Raw genomic sequence first — 19,246 nt, forward strand, 5'->3', positions numbered from 1 at the left:
AATCATATGAAAGACACAGATGAAAACAGAGCTCTGTGAGCACTTATTGAATTAAAACCTTATGTGGGGAGTATATATTCTCGAAAATGGTGATTGTTGGTCGAATGACTGGCAGTGACACCAAAGAAATCTTGATTCAATTGGACATTTACATAAAATTCCCTCTGACATGTTTCTTGGGTTATTTGTGTTAAACCCGGATGCTGCTAAGCATGCTGTGAAGACACAAAGCAGACTAACTGCCTCAATCTGCCAGAAAAACCGAGTGCATCAAAAATGTAGGTCCTCAGACTGCATTATAACCACTTTAAAGCATGCAAAGCACAAAGAATTAATATCCTGTTTCACTCTGTCTATGCTTAGAGACAGGGACAAAAAGCACATCAGCATCTACCACCATGACCATTACCAAAGACCCCAGGTGTCAAGGTTGGCAATACTTTACGCTGACAGCAGCCATTTGTCTCTAAATATATAAGTAAGGTTTCAAATTTCTGTGGGAACACCAAGGATGGTGGGATTGTTCATGTGAAACTGGAGCTGAAGCTGGTGGGCAGGTGTGGTTGTTTGTACAGAACAAATGCTGCTTGAACATTTTTGGACAACTATAGGATTTTGCTCCATCTGTCTACCAGGAAGACAGAGATGTAGCATTGAGCCTGTACAGTATAGCTGAAAGGCTGTGATATAGTAGATTATAACAGATAATAAAGACAGAAAACAGTAGACACATAATAAAGATAAGAACCTATGGGTCATAAATACAAATGAATGCAAACTAGTTTAATTACAAGAACACTTCAAACACTGCCTGTGTTGAAAGACTGATCATTTCTAATGGCAGTACTTAGTTATAATAATTTAAACCTGCATTTGTTGGGGTTTGGCCACATGGGGGCAGCATATCAAACTGTAATATTATTGACATATTTTCGCCTCACATGAATAAGTTCACATGGATAACACAGAGCGATGTTACCATTCATCTGAGTGTTTGTTTCTGTCCATCTAGTGAATATTCACTCACTTTTTGCTCTGTTTTGCTCTCCACTGACTCCTGAGAGATATATTTTTCTTGTAGCAGCTAAATGCTCCACTATGTTGTCTGGTTAGCTGTTAAGTTACTTTCATGCTAGATAGGTAGTGTACAGTGGGTTTATCATTGCTTTGATGAACATTTTCAGAGCTTTTGTAACAATGGAATGACACCTACCACATCACACATGGCTATTTAATCAATTGTTAATATGGAAATATTTATGCAAGCTGTAGCATACCAATATTATATGCCAATATTTAGAAGAGAGCACAAAAAACAAGGGTTATCCTGTTGTCCCTGAGAGCCTCTTGAAAGATAACATCAGTCATTCTGCAGCTGTGTCTGCAGTGCTTTTAGAAGCAAGCTGCTCCTTGGACCAGGCCCAGAGATGAATGAATCACCAGATTCTCCATAATGACACTGTCATTACAGACACTTCCTCATGGATGTTAGCGTGTAACCTTGGAACATGAGCTTGTGTAATGTTCAGCCTCAGATTTGCTCCTACAACTGAGCTACCCCACCCATCCTAGTCATTTCATTATCGGAGAGCTATGAAACTTGGACACCTTCAGTTACACTAAGCTGAGAGAACAAAGACTACAAAGATTAGTTAAGTTGCCTTTAATTTCATTTTATCGTGTTGAAAGAGACCTTTTTAGCAAGTACAAAGCTCTCCAGTCTTTGTTATCGAAAGGAGGAATTTGGAGATTTAAATCTGCAGTTGTATTAATTAACTTTGACAGAGTGGAGGGTAAAAACACCTAGAATCAAATTTTAATGGAAAAGAAAGAAAAGAGGAAAGGGAGAGTAGTAACAAAACATATTTTACCTTATCATATTGGTTATACTTCTTTACTAACTGACTGGAGTTTACTCTCATATGGCACTGCTTTTCTCTGGTCCATGGACCTCCTACAGAGTCCTGGAATGAGAGCAAAATACACAACTGTAGTATGCAGTATTTCTCATGAAATCTGCCAATATTACTACAGCTACTATATAAATACTTCTACAAGTAATAGGATGAGGTGTGCTGGCAGGCAGCAAAAGTGTGCATGCGCAGTATGTGTGTCCTGGTATGTACACAGGCAGCATTCATACTAAATTACACCATCTCACTATCCCTACGGCATCTATCAATCAGTTCATCTTTCCTTCCTGTTTTGAAGTCAACAAAATGTGTTGGTGATTCCTAACAAAGTAAGAGGAATCTGCAGCTTCAATGAATATGGTGGATACACAGAATGTTAGTTCAGCACATTGAACTTCATTCATGCACTCGTCTGCTGCTTGGACGTGCTGTGTGGGAGATGATGACATTTACAGAACTTCATGGGACAATGAGAGAACATTTCATGCATGTCACTACATTTTTAGGAAAATGTGACTGTTTCTCATTGTAACTACTTATTGGTTTCAGCCAAACTCTAGGAAACATACAACACACCAGCAGCAGATGTAACACAACCTCTTCACAGCAGGGTGAGTTTTGTACCGTGTTGTCTTTAATGTGATGCATGTCTATATTTTATTTCCATCCTCTGGGACAAAGTCTCTTATGAGAGGTGCCAACACACACACACACACACACACACCTCTGAATTTCACTTCAGCTGATCACATCTTTTTCTACAGGACCAGAAGTTGCTGAATGAAAGTGTGTTTGACATCAAAATGCAAACGGTCACAAGTTAAAAGGTCAGGGACAGTTGCTGTATATCTGGCCTAATCCCACCAATCTGGCCTGTAATTAAAAAGCAGATTCCAGTCAGTTTATTTTACTGTCATTTGTTGCCTCCAGGTCAGCATATGGGACAGAGGTGGATCCCATTCCTGTGAGGGAGTCTTCCTTTCCCCTGTGATGCTTTTTTCTAAATTTAAACACATTAGCCTTTGACTGTGTATCAACAGCCTCTATTTTATTATTATTATTCTTACTAGACACTTGTTGTGTTGGATGGAGAAATGTCCAAAAACTTAAAAACCAATAAAACTGGTAATAGATACTATCAGATTTACAATGGACTTTTTTTTAATGTCTGAAAATTCCTGGCAGGCTGCACAGTAACAACAACATTTTATTTTCTTTTTTCATGTTTTTTTTTTTGCTGACAGTGGAAAATATTGACCTAAACACCACTTCGGTATGTTGTGTTGGTTAGTAAGCTTGGCATGTGGCTTGGTTTACTTTTTTCTTCTGCTCTTTTTTGTCGCTTGTTTCACATTAAGCCATAACACAAGCACAAGGGCAGCAATGTTTGTTGTCAGTGTAGGGATGTCCTGTTTTTATACTGTGACCAGTGACATCAGTAAATATAAAACTAACCTGGATGTACACCAAAACCTTCCAGTACCCTGAAAAAAAATGCATTTAAGATTTCTGCTATTATATTACATAATATGCCAACTTTTTAATTTGTTTAGATTAGATTAGAATCAGACTCCAGATCAGCTAAGTCATTTTTGTCCATTGTTGCTAGTTGGTTGCCGTGTTGCGTTTTCAAAAAGCTGAACTGAGTTGAGACATGGTGGTCAGGCAACAACAGTCTCACATCTGTTCATTTAAGCTGAAAAAAAAATGGTTAAAATCCTCAGGATGTCACATCCTTTTTATCAGAGGTTCATCATAATGAGCCCTAATGAGACCGAGTCTTAGGTTACATCTGTTAATATTCTTGAATCCTGCAGTGTTTCTCATTCTTTTTGGTTATTTCATGGTAAGCATTGCTGACATACCTTGATCTTGCTCTATCCCCTCCTGACATGTTCTCCTCACAACTTTTGGATTTGAATGCTTGCTAAATAGAGGAAGCAATTTATTATCTGCTCCTCATCTTGTTCTTCCTTCCAGTCGAGATAGATAGCAGCCCTCCTGATGCTCATATGTTGCATGTATAGTTACAACAACAATGTGAGACTTTGCTAGCATTGTTTATTCACAGAATTACCAAATGTCTTGCCATAATCTGAACACTGGGAACAACCCCCAGTATCAGATGGACAGTCCACTTAGAAATGTCTGACCACATTATAGTGTAATATGTGATAGTAATGTACATACTGTACATCGTGGTGGCATTATGCTATTTATAATACTGCATGTCAGATATCAGTGCTTAAGCAATCACTTTCAGCAGACCTGAGCCCTCACTGGATCCTTTCAAGTAAATGCACAAAAAGCACATTAAAGCTTGTCTTTGAACCTTATGGAAGGCAATATATAAAATCACACACAGGGTAACTGTGGCAAGGGGCACTGAAACACCACTGATTGCATGTCTCCTCGCAGGCCTGGAAACTGTTGATTGAGAGGGCTGATTTGATCTGAAGGAGAGCTGCACCATGAGGGTCTATGTGCGAAATGAGAAGTGACAGACGGGTCCAAATAGCAGCCACAGATATCTAACACATGAAATATGTCTGAAGACTGACTAAATGTCTGGGGGTTATTAGGGTAGATTAATGTAGCATGCTCAAAACTGACAATTTCGCGCGATTATGGTAAAAAGTTTTCAAAAATAGGGACAAAATGTTTTCTCTTTGTTTACATGGAGATGACAAGATCAGATTAGAGGAAGTTTGGGCCGAAGCTGGTATCAATACCACATTCTGCATGTTTACTCTGAAATGACTCAGGGGCTGTTTTTATTTTTTGTGAACTGAATGTGTGTGACTCTGGTGGAAAGCAGATCAGATTAGACAATGCAGTGCAGCTAAATCTGAAATCATTTAAGGAAAAGCAAACTAGTGCCATATGGAGGTTTGCTGAATGCGTTCCTTTCATAGCCCTTGTTGTGTGTTCAGCTGTCTTTGATGCCCACCACATTGCTCGCATAGAAACAAACTTGTGGGCATAAACAATGTTCATATGTTCATAAACTATAAGCTGTTTCTCTGACTCCACAGTTAGGTTTACCACACATTATAATAAAGAAAACATAAGAGCAGAAATAGCTCATCTCCGGCCAACTCACTCGGCTTTCAGATTGTTTTCAAACATTATTTTTAAAGTGGTTTCTGTTTTGTTAGATGGCATATGGTACAGACCAACAAAAATTAGGTGACATGATATGTAAAAATGGCCGTGGTCTGAATTCAGCCTTGTGACATTATAAAGTACTCATGTGCTTCAGATCACAACTTAAACTGGGAGTTGTTTGCAATGACACGTCTGTTGCCTCAGTTAAAACAAAAAAAAAAGTATAGTAGAAAATAACTGACTTAAATTGGCACTTACTTTATGTACAGCACAATCACAAAATAAGATGAACCTGCCACCAGAATGATAATTAGTGAGTCCTTAATCATGTGCATGGAGTAAGTGAAGCCCATTTTTGAGTGACTTAATTGGAACTGACAGGGCAAGTCAAGCAGCAGTCTGACTGATGAGCTGGTGTCAACAGCTGTTACAGAGCTTCCTGCATGGGTTGATGTGGATACCAGTCCTCAGGGTCTGGTCATCCTGTCATGAGACCCCGTGTGGGGAACGTGACCCTCAGGTCCACTGGCTGACAAAAGCCCTGCTCGTACTTTTTGATCTCAGGGACTCACTGATGGTTTCTTTTTGCCTCAGAGAGGAGAAACAAGGTGAGAATTAAAAGTGAGACAAGCTTGAGCAAGTAAAGTTGTGTCACTTCCCACCAGCATCTGTGGCTGAAGCTCGTTTCACAGTGTTAGTGGAATGTTAGTTGATTGTGCAGCGAAGATGTGGGGAGTTTCATGAAAGTGATAGCCATGGACTTTGGGAGGATTTGTACAAGAATAAAAATAAATAAGAAACAAAATCCTAATAACTCACAAAGCTTATGTGACAAATCTGTATACAGAAATGTATTTTTTTTTTTTTACCAACTTTACCAACAGATTTCAGCTGACAGACAGCATGACAGTGACAAATAACACATTGTTCTTAAGATCTTGTTCTTTCATATATAGTTGTAAACAACCCACTTCCTATCAGACAAGCGTGGAAAAAGTGGCCATATGAATAACTCTGACAACAAGGAAATTACTTCAGCTTTGTAAAACGGCACCAGGAGTTACCCTTCACCTGAGTCTCTTGGGTCAAGAAAGATTTGTTTTCAAAGCTTGCGGACTACACTTCCTTGAGCATTGGTGGTCCCTTAAGTAAGTATAATCACAGATGTGTGTGTATCCCCCTCTCTCCTTGTTTTTTTTCTTTTTGTCTCTACCCTCCAAAGTAACTGGATTCTGACATAACACTTCCTGTTTTCTTTTTTTATTGACGTTATGCATCAAAAATGTGTTCACACAAAATGTGGAACATCTTTTGATTCTGAAAGGAAGAATCGGTCTCATAAAATCCTCCCCTCAGCAGAACACAAGTAAATGCAATATAACTGCAGATGGGACTCATCATTTTTACTTGACCCCAAAAACTCAGTTCCAAATCTTACAATATTGTGATTGATAATATTAAGTGGGTAATCTATCTGCTGGGACAAAAAAATGATAAAACAGATGCTATGAGACAATCACGCATACAATTGCCCACCGATGTCTCGCTCTAAAAACTGAACGTGTTTGATGGGCACAATTTTCCAGATATTTAAAAAGAGAGACTTTGTAATTGTGAGTTTTTGAAATATATATATATATATATGTCATTACAAAGGAAAGGCAAACAAATTTAGCATATAGTTTCTTTATCTCAGTCTGGGAAAAGAGGACATGTAAAGAGCAGAGAGTTACAGATGTATGCAAATACTGTGATAATGTGTTCTTTGGTTCATACAACCCCAGCGAGTTTTGCTGTGATCAAGCCATTAAAATCACAGTAGAAACTTGTGATTGTGACATTTACGTTAGATTTCAGACATTATTAATAAAAACATATTAGTTATGATTAAGAACAAAGTGTCAGCAGACATGGTGATAATATTTAATAATATTTTCCCAACAGTGTTCATTACTTCAATTAGTACCTAAAGTCCAAATAGCACTCAGATTAACAATGATATTTCCAGGAAAGAGCCTCTCTTTTCCATTCCTAGATAAACACGCCTTTGGTTAAATTTACTGAAGTATGGAGGGTTTTATTTGAAACTTGTGGTAGCTCTGGGTTTGTGTGTGATAAACTGCCTTCAGATGTGTGTATGAACTTATTCATTAAGGATGTGAGTGTGCTTACCTGCTTGCATGCATGCCATAAATCCGACTGCGCTCTCTCATTCTCTTTCTGCATCTCTCTCTCCAGGGGGAATGCTAGACATTCCTGGGGTTTGGAAAGCAGAGACCTCTGAGTCAGTCGGGTCATGGCCTCTCACTAAATGAGCTGTATCTGCTTCAAATGGACAGTGATTACTAAGAGGAGAAGGAGTTCTCATGCTTACGTGTCAGTGAAGGTATCATGACGGCTAAAGACTGCTGATTCTCTGCTGTTCAGATACCTCACGTCCATGTGTTCACACCAGACTGCTGGAGGTAAAGCCAAATGAAGTTATAGTATTATGTAGTTCTAAAAGTCTAACTAGAAACATGAATTAATAACAAAGCTTTAAATGTAAAATAAAAACAAACCCTGCAGAGCTACATTGTTACTGCATTTGTTTCAGTGGTACATTTAGTTGTAAAGTGCTAGAAGGACTAAAAGCTCATTTTCTCCCAATTTTGCTGCTTCATTTTCTCCTAAGGTGCACTTATAGTATTTAAACATACTTGTATGCATACTGCATGTGTTTTCCATGATCAAAAATCTAGTCTGAATGGTTTGCTGTGTCACTGATTTATTAAAGCACCTTTAAATACTGTAACATGTGCCCATTTGGCAAAAAGGTTCGCCAGGGACGCCCTGGATAAAATAATGGTCCAGTTGAAGACTTAAAAACTGTGGCTCCACTTGTGAAGTTTACAACATCTCAAGGAGCGAGAGTTTTTTTTTTTTTTTTTTACCCAGAAAGCGAAATACAGGAAATGTCTCACAGTTACATTTTTCCTCTTTGCACCAGGTACCGTATGCATTTGATTATGGTCTCATAGAAGCAGCGGAATATTTAAAATGAACTATAATCACTTCACCACATTTGTACAGACTAGTCTTTCAAGACATAACACATTCTTGACATGTGACAAGGTGTAGATAAAAATGGACACACGCCAAACTTAAGGAAAGAAATATATACCTCTAAATATATACAAGAATAACACTTTTTGTAGACTGATGCAACATGAAAAGAATCTCTTCGTCCACTTTAAATTGGCTTATTCACAGTATTTAATAGTTCATCTGTCGGTGAGGCGCCCCAGTTCTTTTTTTTTTTTTTTAATTATTTCTTAGAAAGAACACTTTAAACAATAGCCAGTTGAATTTGTTCCAAACAGCAGATAAAAAATGTTTCAAAAAAAAAAAAAAGTAGCTTACATGGATAATATCTGGATAGTCATTAATTTACATTCGATCACATCATAGGACCATATAATATTATGTTATGATACAGAAATATAAGGAACATTTTCTTTTGACAGCTGGTTGTGACTGTACTCACAGCTTGTTTGAAATATCTTACCTACCAGAGGACTGATTTACGTTCACAGCTGTAGAAGGAACGTGGGGAAGCCCACCCACTTGGAGACACAACAGCTTGTTTATTGTTTACAAGCTGAATTGCATCTATAAAGATGTCAACCTGGTCAGTGGTGACAGACAAGACCATTTTGACCTTGGAGTTTAGACTTGCTTCTCTTTACACCTCTGTGTGTAAAAATAAATAAATAAATAAATAAATATAAATGCTGCTGCTGTATATCAGTCTAATGTTTTATCAGCCAGAAGATCCTTGTTCACCATAACTGCCTTGTTTAGGATGGTGTGAAAAAGGTCCAAACTACTTCAGAAGAAGACTTAATGAACACCAGAAAGTTCAGCATGGCAATGGTTGTCTGTCTGGTACCCTTTAGAGGAAACAGGGGGCTTCCCTTCAGTGTCAGTGTGCCACATGCAGGGTGCCTAATGAGCTTTGTAAGGACTCTACATGTTTCTTTTATGTGGTCTCAAGTTCTGCATGGTGCTTCAATACTAAACTGGAACCAATGCATCTAACAGTTTCAGCCCTAAGTTACATTATGTTGACCCTGTTCATAGCACTGGTGTTGCTTTTTATGGATGAAGACTCTTGGATGGATACTGTGTGGCTTTGTTCCTAAATCTCTCAAGTCTTTGATATGATCCAGCCTGAGGTCTTGATCCCCCTGTAAGGTGCACCAATGGCCCTGCCGTTAGGACACCTGTCTATATGACACCTTTGTATTCAAGGGGTCCTCTGATGTCAGCTAACAAAGATAGTGCATTGTTATTCAACTGTCACTTTCCTTACTAACTGTTTAAAAGTCCAGGAATTAGAGACCCATTCTCACCGTTGGCCCCTTAACAGAAAACACAGACACAGCAGCTCACATTTTTCTGACTGTCATGGTTTCTGAATTTGGTATGAGCCACAATAAGTCTCATAAATCCATTCTATTGGAAGTTCTGCACATGTCTTCAGATTTTACAGAAGCCTGCTGTTGTTGAATGTTTGTTATTGTTTCGGACTCCAAAAAGCAATACAGTTTACAATATTTTTCAGCATTTTTGGGAGACGGGACATTACTGGTAGAGTTTGGCTGTATTTTTACAACAACTTACTGCTGCATGAGCCTCAGCCTTACATCATTTAATGAGAAAAAGCCTCTTTGTTTACTCCTATCAGCTTAATCAAGCTCTGATGAAAGTATGTATAAACCCCTCCAGCACAAATTTTTGGGGGGTTGTTTTTTCTTTTTAAACCAACTAACCAAAAAAAAAAAACCTATATTCCTATAGGGAAAATCTGGAAGCCTGGTTTTAATCATAAATTTGTGGAATTTGTGAAAAAACAGAATGCCATCTTTTATATCTTTTTAAACCATGACATGTCTGTGTCTGTCTCCCTTGTGAACCGGGTCCTGCTCAAGGTTTCTTCCTGTTAAAAGGGAGTTTTTCCTTGCCACTGTCTCCTTGCTCTGGGGTTCAGGCTCTGGGTTTCTGTAAAGTATTGTATTGGTACTATATAAGGTACTATATAAATAAATTGAATTCAAAAATAGATACGTCAATATTCCATTATAGTTTCTGTTGAGCTGCTCAAATGACTTCCTATACATTCAGCACTGGGTTTAAAAATACCACATAAGCTAGACTGATACACTTCATCTTTTGTCATGTTTCATTTCATTCAATTCTCAGAGGCCTGTACAAATTTACAAACCTGCTTCATGATGTCCCTCTTTATAGAGGAAGCACTGTCTGAAGTTTGTCATGTGTTAATATTTATCCAAGAACGCACCCCCTCAAGGCTCCAAACCGGTGGGCATTGCCTAAGAAATCTGTGATGGAATCTGTGGCTATTGTTAATTTTGTTCTATAAAAAGTCTTTAAGACTGTGCCCCACTGAGCCAAAGAAGACCATACAGCATGTGTACTTCCTTACAACACAAGAGTTTCATTGTTAGTGGTGTCAAGGGATTTCAGAAGATTTAATAATAGGATTTCAGTCAGACGTAAGAAAGAAAGGGGACCACACTCCTACAGTGAGTGGTAAAGAGGAAAGTAGCTTATACTCATAGAGCAACACTGCCACCTATTGGTATTTAAGTAGTACTGCAAAAGTCCAAATAATCAAGTCTCGACCTTGGATTGAAAAAAGGATGTAAACTGGTGTTGAACTTCCACACAAGTATGCCATCACTGCTGTTGCAACTAAATGAGCAAACATGTCAGACAGTAAGTTTGTCATTCAGTAAGTATTAGGAATCTCTGCAATGAGGATATCTGTCCTCTTGGTTGTTCATTGTCTGAAATTAAACTTTTGCAAAGCAAAATAATCACACCCTTTGCACTGTTTTTAGCTAAAGAGAACTTAGTTTCAGAGACAAACTTTTATTGGCGAAGATGGCTAGGATAGGCAAATTTGATTTTAGCAGCTTTACTTACCATTTCACACTCCTGGTCGGTAGGTGGTGATATTTTCAGTGTTATTATTCTCCCTCGGTGCTTTTGCACAACATATTATTCAATATGGCGGCCCCCAGGATAGCATGTTTGGGGTTAAATGTCCTCTATTCTACTCTGTACGCTCCAAAGCAGGTAACTTGATTATCATGATGTTGTGCTTTGTTGTTTAAGCCTTATCATTAAAAGTACACTGCATATCTATGACCGAACGACAGAGAAAGCTACGCTTTCGGTCCTACTAGCTTTCGGCGGTTAGCTTCGTAGCTAATGTTAGTTAGCTTGCAAGGTGACAAATTCCCTTTACATTGTAGCCAATGAATTGCCTGTCTGGTAGATAACAGGGAATTGCCTTAGTGGCTCGGGTTAAAATTGAAATGTTTCTTCTGAATTTGTAGGTGGCAGCTGTTTCAAGGTTTTAAATTATTTTTGAAGCTAACGGTCTGAAAAGCTAACGGTGTTACACCTGGACTTCTGCGCTGTATAAATCCATGTCTGTGTGTGACCAGTGTTTCACTGGCTCCAAAATCAGTTGTCCAGTTTGGCTCAGAATTTGGAAGAAAGTCCTTTTATTCTTTGTGTGGAAGACGAGCACAATATTACTTACGATTGGTAACAGCTTGAACGCTGTACGCAGGCGCTGAGGAGCTGCTGGGTGGCGGTGGAGCAGGTGAGGGGCTACTACGTTGACTGGAGGATGCTGAGGGACGTCAAGAGACGACAGATGGCCTTTGATTATGCTGATGACAGGCTTCGGATCAATGCACTGAGGAAGAACACCATCCTGCCCAAAGAACTTAAGGTATAATGCAGTGTCTCTGCTTGTTAGGGTGTTGTTGAACACACATATTTAGAGGTATATATTTCTTTCTCTCTAAATTTATTTTGACTTAATTAATGAACAAAATTGGATTTCAAGGTTACATGTGTGAAGAGCTTGGTCACAGTAACGTACACCAGTGGAGCTCAGTTCATTGTTTTGAACACGATTTTGTTTACTCTGTGATGTCATTTTTGAGATTCTTTTCATGTTGTGAATGCAGCCAACTCCAGACATTCACAGTATACATCGTGATGGGAAATGATTCATAACATCCAAAGTGATTCCAAATTATTTCAAATACAAATAAATGCTGAATGTCTAAACAGTTTCATATTTTTGCAGGATGAGGCAGATAAAGAAATTGCAACATTACCCAGGGACAGCTGCCCTGTGAGAATACGCAACAGGTGTGTGATGACTTCTAGACCTCGGGGAGTGAAGCGGAGGTGGAGACTGAGCCGGATAATGCTCCGTCATTTAGCTGACCACAACCAGATGTCTGGGATTCTGAGGGCAAGGTGGTGACCATCGGTCCATTGGACATTGCAGTTGGATTGAACCATGAAAAGATCAGAAGAGCAGGACATTTACATTTGTTACAGATCTGTTTTGGCTATTTGGTGTCCAGTAGTTTTGACTGTAATGAAAGAGTTAAACAACTACTCAAGCTTGGAAAATATTAACGTTTAACATCCTGAAAATATAAATATGTCTTCTGTCAATTATGTTTATCTGCATCAGTTAGTTGCTTTTCTTTTCCTATGAAAAACAACAAAATGCGCAATGTTTCAAGAGAAAATGGTAATGTGACTCTTCATTTGAGAAAATGTCCATGTAAATTGCTGTGCTCAGAAATGGATGAATAAATATTGTACATTATGAATCTTTTTTCAGAAGTAATGTAATAGTTCATACAGAGAGTGGTAATATTTTACTATAAATATGGTCAAGAAGAACCAGATTATCCTGTGCTACCAAGTGTTGCTTGGCCAAGGAGCTACCTATATGAAACCCTGTTGGCCAGTGGTATGGAAAAAGAGTCTATCATTTTATTTAAATGACTTCTCTTTCAGATGTATTGTGTGGTTGTACAGTATGGTTGTATCAAAAGTATGTTTATGCCCCCCTGCTGCCGTTAGCTGTGGCTGGAGGTCTTGAGGGAATTTCTTCAAACTGGACACATACATCCACTTTGATTTGAGAATTTGGTGGTCAAGGTCATTGTAACCTCACTCTCTTTTGGCCATAATTCAAGAATTCATATGCTAATTATGACAAATTTATAACCAGAGTCAAAGGACAGCTTCACTATAATTTGTTATGTTCTACAAAACACTTTGGGTGCCCGCTTTGAAACTGTGCTGACTATCCAGATCTTTTGTGCTGCTGGATTGAAGATGTGTGTGAAGCGTCCAGGTTTTAGAGTTTGTAGCTTCTTTGTGTTTCTGTAAGAATCAGCTTTATTGATCCAAGCATGTCAAAATATACAAGGAATTTGACTTTGGATTTAATTTCTCTCCGTGAACACTAATTGACATACAGCAATGGTCTACTACAAGTTCATTTGTTTTACTGAAATGTGAGATTCAGGTGTTAAAAAATGTGACAGATTTTTATCTCTGTCTGTACACCCCTGTAAAAAAATAGTATCTAAAAATAACTTGTTTCTCACTGGAAATTTTCACTGGAATATATATAACAATATAATGGCCATGAACTATACTTGCACTACGTTTTAGCAAATTCCTTCAAAGTTTTCCCTGAATACCTTATGTGAGTCTTGACATACATGGATGTAAACTGCAGTGTAATGACTGGTGCTACTAGTAGTATTAATTCTACTTAGTAGTCCCTAATACTACTTAGTACTAATTCAAAATGTGGCAGAGCCCAGTGACTTAAAGAATTGCATGTATTAATCGAGTAGACATGTTGCCTACATTCTAGGATACAGGAAGGGGCTTTAATGTTAAATTCAACCTCTAATCTTACTATTATTTTATCAATTTATACATTCAGTATATTTGATCATACTCCATACACAATATGTAAATAAAATCCAAAATTATTGCACACACACATATGTATATATACACATATATATGGATGCTAACACTTCTGTCCAATAGGTGGCAGTAGGCTGCCTTGACCATCTTTAACTAATCAAAACGAAGAAGAAAGCGCTATTCTATTGCTGGGTGAAAATACTGCACAATCAGAGCCAGAGTTTCTTCAGAGGAGTGAAGAGTACCTCAGCATATTTCTGAACTTAGCTTGCCTAAGTAACTCAAAGCCTGAATGGATTTAACCGAGCAGGTAACCACCACGCTTCTATTCAGCTAAACGTACGTTGGTGATGCAAAACTCGTTTATATGCCATTAGGTGCCTGAGGTGGGCGAGTTTAACTATACATGATACCTCCGAAAACAGTGCTACGTTAGCTGACGTTAGTTAACTTAGCAAGTTGGCAAGCCACCGTGAACAGGAGTTCACAGTAGTGTCTGCTATTTCATCTGTAGTTTCAAGAAGTAACTTGCTACATTTTTAACCTAACATAAAGAGGCATATTTACAGCAGTGCCTAGTACTGGCCCCATGTGTCAGTGATGTTAGCTAGCCAGCTAGCTAGAACGCACCAGAACATTCTAGCATCGTGTAATATTAACTTAACTCACGTTAGCTAACGTTAATAGCGAGATTCATTATATGTCATCATGGCATCTAGATGAAAGTGGAGAGGACTAAATTAATGTATGATTTTCTAAATTCAAGGCAGCCGGGTAAGCATTGGACACAATGTCCGATCCACCTTTAAGTTAGCTGTCAGTTTGTGACTTGAAGTGACCTTCGCGTCCCTCTTGTTTAGTGGTGGAGTAATTCATCTATATTACGCGAAGGAATCAGTAAACTGACTTCTCAAGGCAAAACTAAAAATATTTTCACAAAGAGCTATGTTTTTTTTTGTTACTTTGATAGATGTAGCGCCAGACACACAGACTACACAGTGTATGATCTTACATTTACAATTACAAAAGTGTTAGTGGAACTAAGAGTTGTTTACGGAGATTATGTAATTAATGCCCCCCCCAAACTGATAGGGACAGCTGACTGAAAATGCCTGAAGTAGTCTAGATTCAGCAAAGTCAAATTCAAGCAACACAGTGTGAAAGAAATTACTGATTATATTTTAACTTGTGACATGCCAGTAATGAAAATTGGTTTTCTGTCGTCCAGCTAATGGAGAAATAATTTCATCTCTTGTAGACTGAGGTAAAATGAGCTGTTTGGGTTTAGCCATATTATTCAGTAATGATGTTTAAATTTAAATTCTTTCCCCTACACAGATCAACCAGCTGGAGGCGGATTTGCTGGAGCTGGGCTCACTCTTGGAGAAGGCAGAAAGGAAACGAGTGCAGGAGCTGCTGAAGCAGGAGCAGAAAAAGGTGGAGAAGGAGCTTGCAGTCAAACAACAACAGAAGGCACAACAGGCCAGGAGAGAGGCAGATCCAACTGCCCCTAAAACAACATACACAGTGAAGATCACCAACTATGGTATTGTGCCATTGTTTAATAAGACTACCAGTGATTTGTGAGAGAGTGCACAAGGTAACGTGTGGAAAAGGTTTCTTACACTTTTGCATTTTCTATGCAGCGTGGGACCAGTCGGAGAAATTTGTCAAAATTTACCTTACGTTGAAGGATGTGCACAAAATACCATCCGAAAACGTGGAGGTCAACTTTACAGAAGGGTAAGGTGATACTAGGAACACACACAGTCAATTATTAATTCCATGAATAACCATAATATTGTGTTTGCCTACTCTCTCTTTTACAGGTCATTTTCTGTGATGGTAAAAGATCTAAATGGGAAAAACCATCAGATGACAGTCCTGAACCTGTTGCATCCAATTGATGTAAATGACAGCTATAAAAAGGTGAATAAAATCTCTTCGTTGGTTAAGATTTCAACTTTGTTTTTGATAAAAGTATTCTTGGGTAATATACTGGTATGGCATAGATAAAGTGAGTGAGTTGAACTTATTGAAGTTGGAAATGGGGCTAATTACTTCAGATATTTAAAGGTGGGGTTAAGTGTAAACAGGCAACTGTCTGACTATAAGCAAATAGCCATGCAAACGTACCACACAAACCTGCTGCTGCTACCTGGCTTGGTGGTTGCTACTCATTGCTCTGATTTATGTGCTTAGTGATAACTGGGTTGACTGCTGCAGCACTCGTTCTTTGGCTCAGGGGGTTACGGCTCACTTCTGTGGACGTGTGCTTTAATCGACTCTAAGCTGCTGAACGAGTCTGTTGTTACTGCTGCAGTAACACTCATTCTACTTCAGCACCGAGTGGTCGAACACTGCAGTGAAGTACATTTTAGGTTGGATTTCCGACCAACGTTTGCGCCAGAGTGAAGCTAAGAAAACACCCAATGCGTAATGTTTTCAGTTATATATGGTTGAATTACACAAAGCAGTATAACAATTTTTGATTTACTAGATTTATTTATAAAGCGCTCATAGCTAAGGTTCTGTTTAGCAATTTCTTGAAGATCCAGCAGCAACAGAGAAACAAGGACACCTACCAGTAGCGGTCCTTTGCTGAGTTTAGGCGCAGTGTTACTTTTAGATCAATCTGCAAACCTCTGTGGGGAAAAACGAGCAGCAGATTCTTGTTGCTTTTTTTTGTAACCATCTCCACTCCCTTCAACAGGTAAAGACAGACATGGTCCTGGTCATGTGCAAGAAGCAGACAACAAAGAAGTGGGATTGCTTAACAAAGGTGGAGAAGCAGTCTAAAGAGAAAGAGTAAGTCCCAAGAAATATTGATTCATTTAATTTGCAAAGCATGGATTTTAAGGGATGGAAAGCCAGTGCATCAAATTAGTCCTTCCTACAGGCTGTTGTGCTATGTAGATGTTGATGCATATGGTTGGTACCACTACTTTAATGTAGTTTAATGTATATGTTTTAAGCGTGTTGATGTGTGTGGACTGTGATGTGTAATGTATGCTTTTATATGTAGACCCCAGGATGACTAGCTGTGCTTTAGAGTGTACAGCCAGTGGGGATCCAAATAAACAAATACTGATGCAGACAGGCTGTCAGTAGCTTATGACACAATGGCTTAATTTTTTAACAATTTAACTTTTTTTTTTTTTAACTATGTGCGCCCTGAGCAGCCTGCACTTTGAAGTACAGTCCTAAATCTGTCTGTCAGCCGTCATATACAGTGCAGCCTGTGTGCATGCATACAGGATGGGAAGGAGAATCCCATTATCCTGATAAACTCATACAGACTGTTATCCTACTATCCCTCAACAGAAAACCCAACATGGATGACAGCACAGACCCCAGTGATGGTCTGATGAACATGCTGAAGAAGATTTACTCAGAGGGAGATGACGAGATGAAGAGAACCATCAACAAAGCCTGGACAGAGTCCCAAGAGAAGAAAATGCGAGGAGAAGACATGATGGACTTCTGAACCACACTTGCTGCTTTACCACAGCAGGACAAAGTGAGAGCAGCCAGGGATACAGCTGACATGACTTGAATATTAAATGCTAGGGGTTGAAACTAAAGTTGAATAAATATAAATATTTTTTTTCCACAAAACCTAGACATTCAATATACAGTGCATAAAAAAGTTGTAATGATTAATGTCTAAGGTCTGGATGGCCTTGTTTTGTTCTGTGGTGCAATGTAGAAACCCCTCAATAAATTACACAGAAAATACTTGTTCAAATATAAGTGCACTGACCAGCAGATGGCAACCATAACGTAGCAAGAAAATGCAACACTTTTTTTTTTTTTTTTTAATTAAGTAAATTGGACCAAGCTAAATGAAATATGTAAGACATGTTCTGTTAAGTCACATTTTAATATTGTTCCTGTGCACTTTAACTGTGCAGCTGATATTTAACGTTTTCAAAGTACATTTGCCATCGTCATGCTCAGTAACTTAGTGGAGATGAACACAGGGCTCCTCTGACTTCTTTTACAGTCTTCATATCAGCCTTTTATTTTTTTAAAATAATTATATATAAAGCTGCAAAGACAGTACTGCTTATGCATCAGTCAAGTGTGATTATTTGCAATTCTGTTTGGGCGTGTGTTTCATCATTCCTGTTACCTGTTGTAATGCTCTAAAAGACGTTCTTTGTAATTCGTTACTGTGACAGTTTCCCACTATAATCTGTTGACAGATTCACTATTAAGAGGATGTGCTCGTGATGTGTTATCATTTTACTGTGGCTTTTGTCAACATGCATTATTTCCAAATGTCAGGTTGTTCATGAAGTTTTCACAAATACAGATCTTGGACTGACTCTTCTTTGCCTTTCTTTTGTCTTCTGTTTTTGTAAGATCAGATAGCTTTTATTCAGCATGTTAAACAACGATTGATTCTGCTCAGGTGACAGCACAATGCATGCAGCTCTTATGTCTTGAAAACTTTGCATTTTGTGATGTCATGGCTTCACGTGGACAATTCAGTGTTTTATTTCAAGACAGAAACTACTTAAACAATCTGAACTAAGGATTGTATAATAAAAAGAACAACTTACATCTGCTCTTACAAATTATACAAACTTTTCTGTTTGACTGGAGCGTGTGCTTGTCACCGAGAGTGTTGTCTGTAATGCATCAAAACTTTTAATAATTCGTGCTCTGCCTTGCTGATAGCGGCACGTCAAACGTGAATTAAGGGGGTTTTAGATCATTTAAGTCCTGTCGCTTCCGAGCTGCACGTTTTGTCCACCAGGTGGCAGCTGCGATCAGCAGTTGACACGAGTTTCTCTTAGGGCTCTCTCTCTCTCTCTCTCTCTCTCTCTCTCTCTCTCTCTCTCTCTCTCTCTCTCACACACACACACACGCACGGGGAAATCTAAACCTATAAACACATTTCTACCCCTACAGTTTTGCTAAATTAATTATAAGACTCATTGCTCATATTTTATGATTTGTTGGCTCAGGATAATTTATGACTCGTACTTTTGGACAAAAAATGGAAGGGGTCATTATTATACTTCCATTTATTTACTTCCATGGAAATATGCCGGCATGGCATGAAATGCAATTTCCATGTTACATCTGTTCGATTACTATGTTAATTCATTTGCAACATGTGTTTACACTGAGCCAGTGTGGTAAACTGTAAATCATCTTTGGTCATATGCCACTTTATAGAGCAGCTGAATCACTAAGATATTAATTAATGAAGATTTTTCTCATTACTCTCTAAAGGTTGGACCACATAAGAACACAAAAGATCCCAGATTATGTTAAGCAGTCAGACAGACAGGCAGGCTCACACCGAGTCTGTAGATTAGACATGATAAACAATGGAAACCCCCGTGTCTTTCTGTGCAGCACTGATTACACGA

At 38.5% G+C, this 19,246-nt stretch overlaps 3 protein-coding genes across 5 annotated transcripts in view; 2 read left to right on the forward strand and 1 right to left on the reverse strand.

Annotated features, from left to right (window-relative positions):
* Positions 1–11,767, reverse strand: part of tnn (tenascin N) — a 47,958-nt gene extending 36,191 nt beyond the window's left edge. For 2 of the 3 annotated variants that reach the window (XM_046407527.1, XM_046407523.1), the window contains exons 1-2: positions 11,638–11,767; positions 7,194–7,277 (exon numbers count right to left, since the gene is read on the reverse strand). In XM_046407527.1, the coding sequence (XP_046263483.1) occupies positions 7,194–7,212 (19 nt within the window). In that variant the 5' untranslated portion in view covers positions 7,213–7,277; positions 11,638–11,767. Of the gene's footprint in view, positions 1–1,871; positions 1,965–3,778; positions 3,815–7,193; positions 7,278–11,637 lie in introns of those variants that run through there. The other variant, XM_046407526.1, reaches the window with a different exon arrangement.
* mrps14 (mitochondrial ribosomal protein S14) lies at positions 11,014–12,736 on the forward strand. Its single transcript, XM_046407529.1, has 3 exons — positions 11,014–11,165; positions 11,668–11,832; positions 12,196–12,736. The coding sequence occupies exons 1-3, from the start codon at positions 11,097–11,099 to the stop codon at positions 12,376–12,378; spliced, it is 417 nt and encodes a 138-aa protein (XP_046263485.1). The 5' UTR covers positions 11,014–11,096; the 3' UTR covers positions 12,379–12,736.
* A 1,279-nt stretch (positions 12,737–14,015) lies between these two features.
* On the forward strand, positions 14,016–18,190 carry LOC124068934 (calcyclin binding protein). The gene is made up of 6 exons (XM_046407528.1): positions 14,016–14,169; positions 15,198–15,405; positions 15,506–15,602; positions 15,689–15,788; positions 16,573–16,667; positions 17,184–18,190. Exons 1-6 carry the CDS (start codon positions 14,152–14,154, stop codon positions 17,344–17,346), a joined length of 681 nt encoding a protein of 226 aa, XP_046263484.1. The 5' UTR covers positions 14,016–14,151; the 3' UTR covers positions 17,347–18,190.
* Positions 18,191–19,246: the final 1,056 nt, after the last annotated feature.

The sequence above is a fragment of the Scatophagus argus genome, chromosome 13 (assembly GCF_020382885.2).
Source record: "Scatophagus argus isolate fScaArg1 chromosome 13, fScaArg1.pri, whole genome shotgun sequence".
NCBI classification, from domain to species: domain Eukaryota; kingdom Metazoa; phylum Chordata; class Actinopteri; family Scatophagidae; genus Scatophagus; species Scatophagus argus.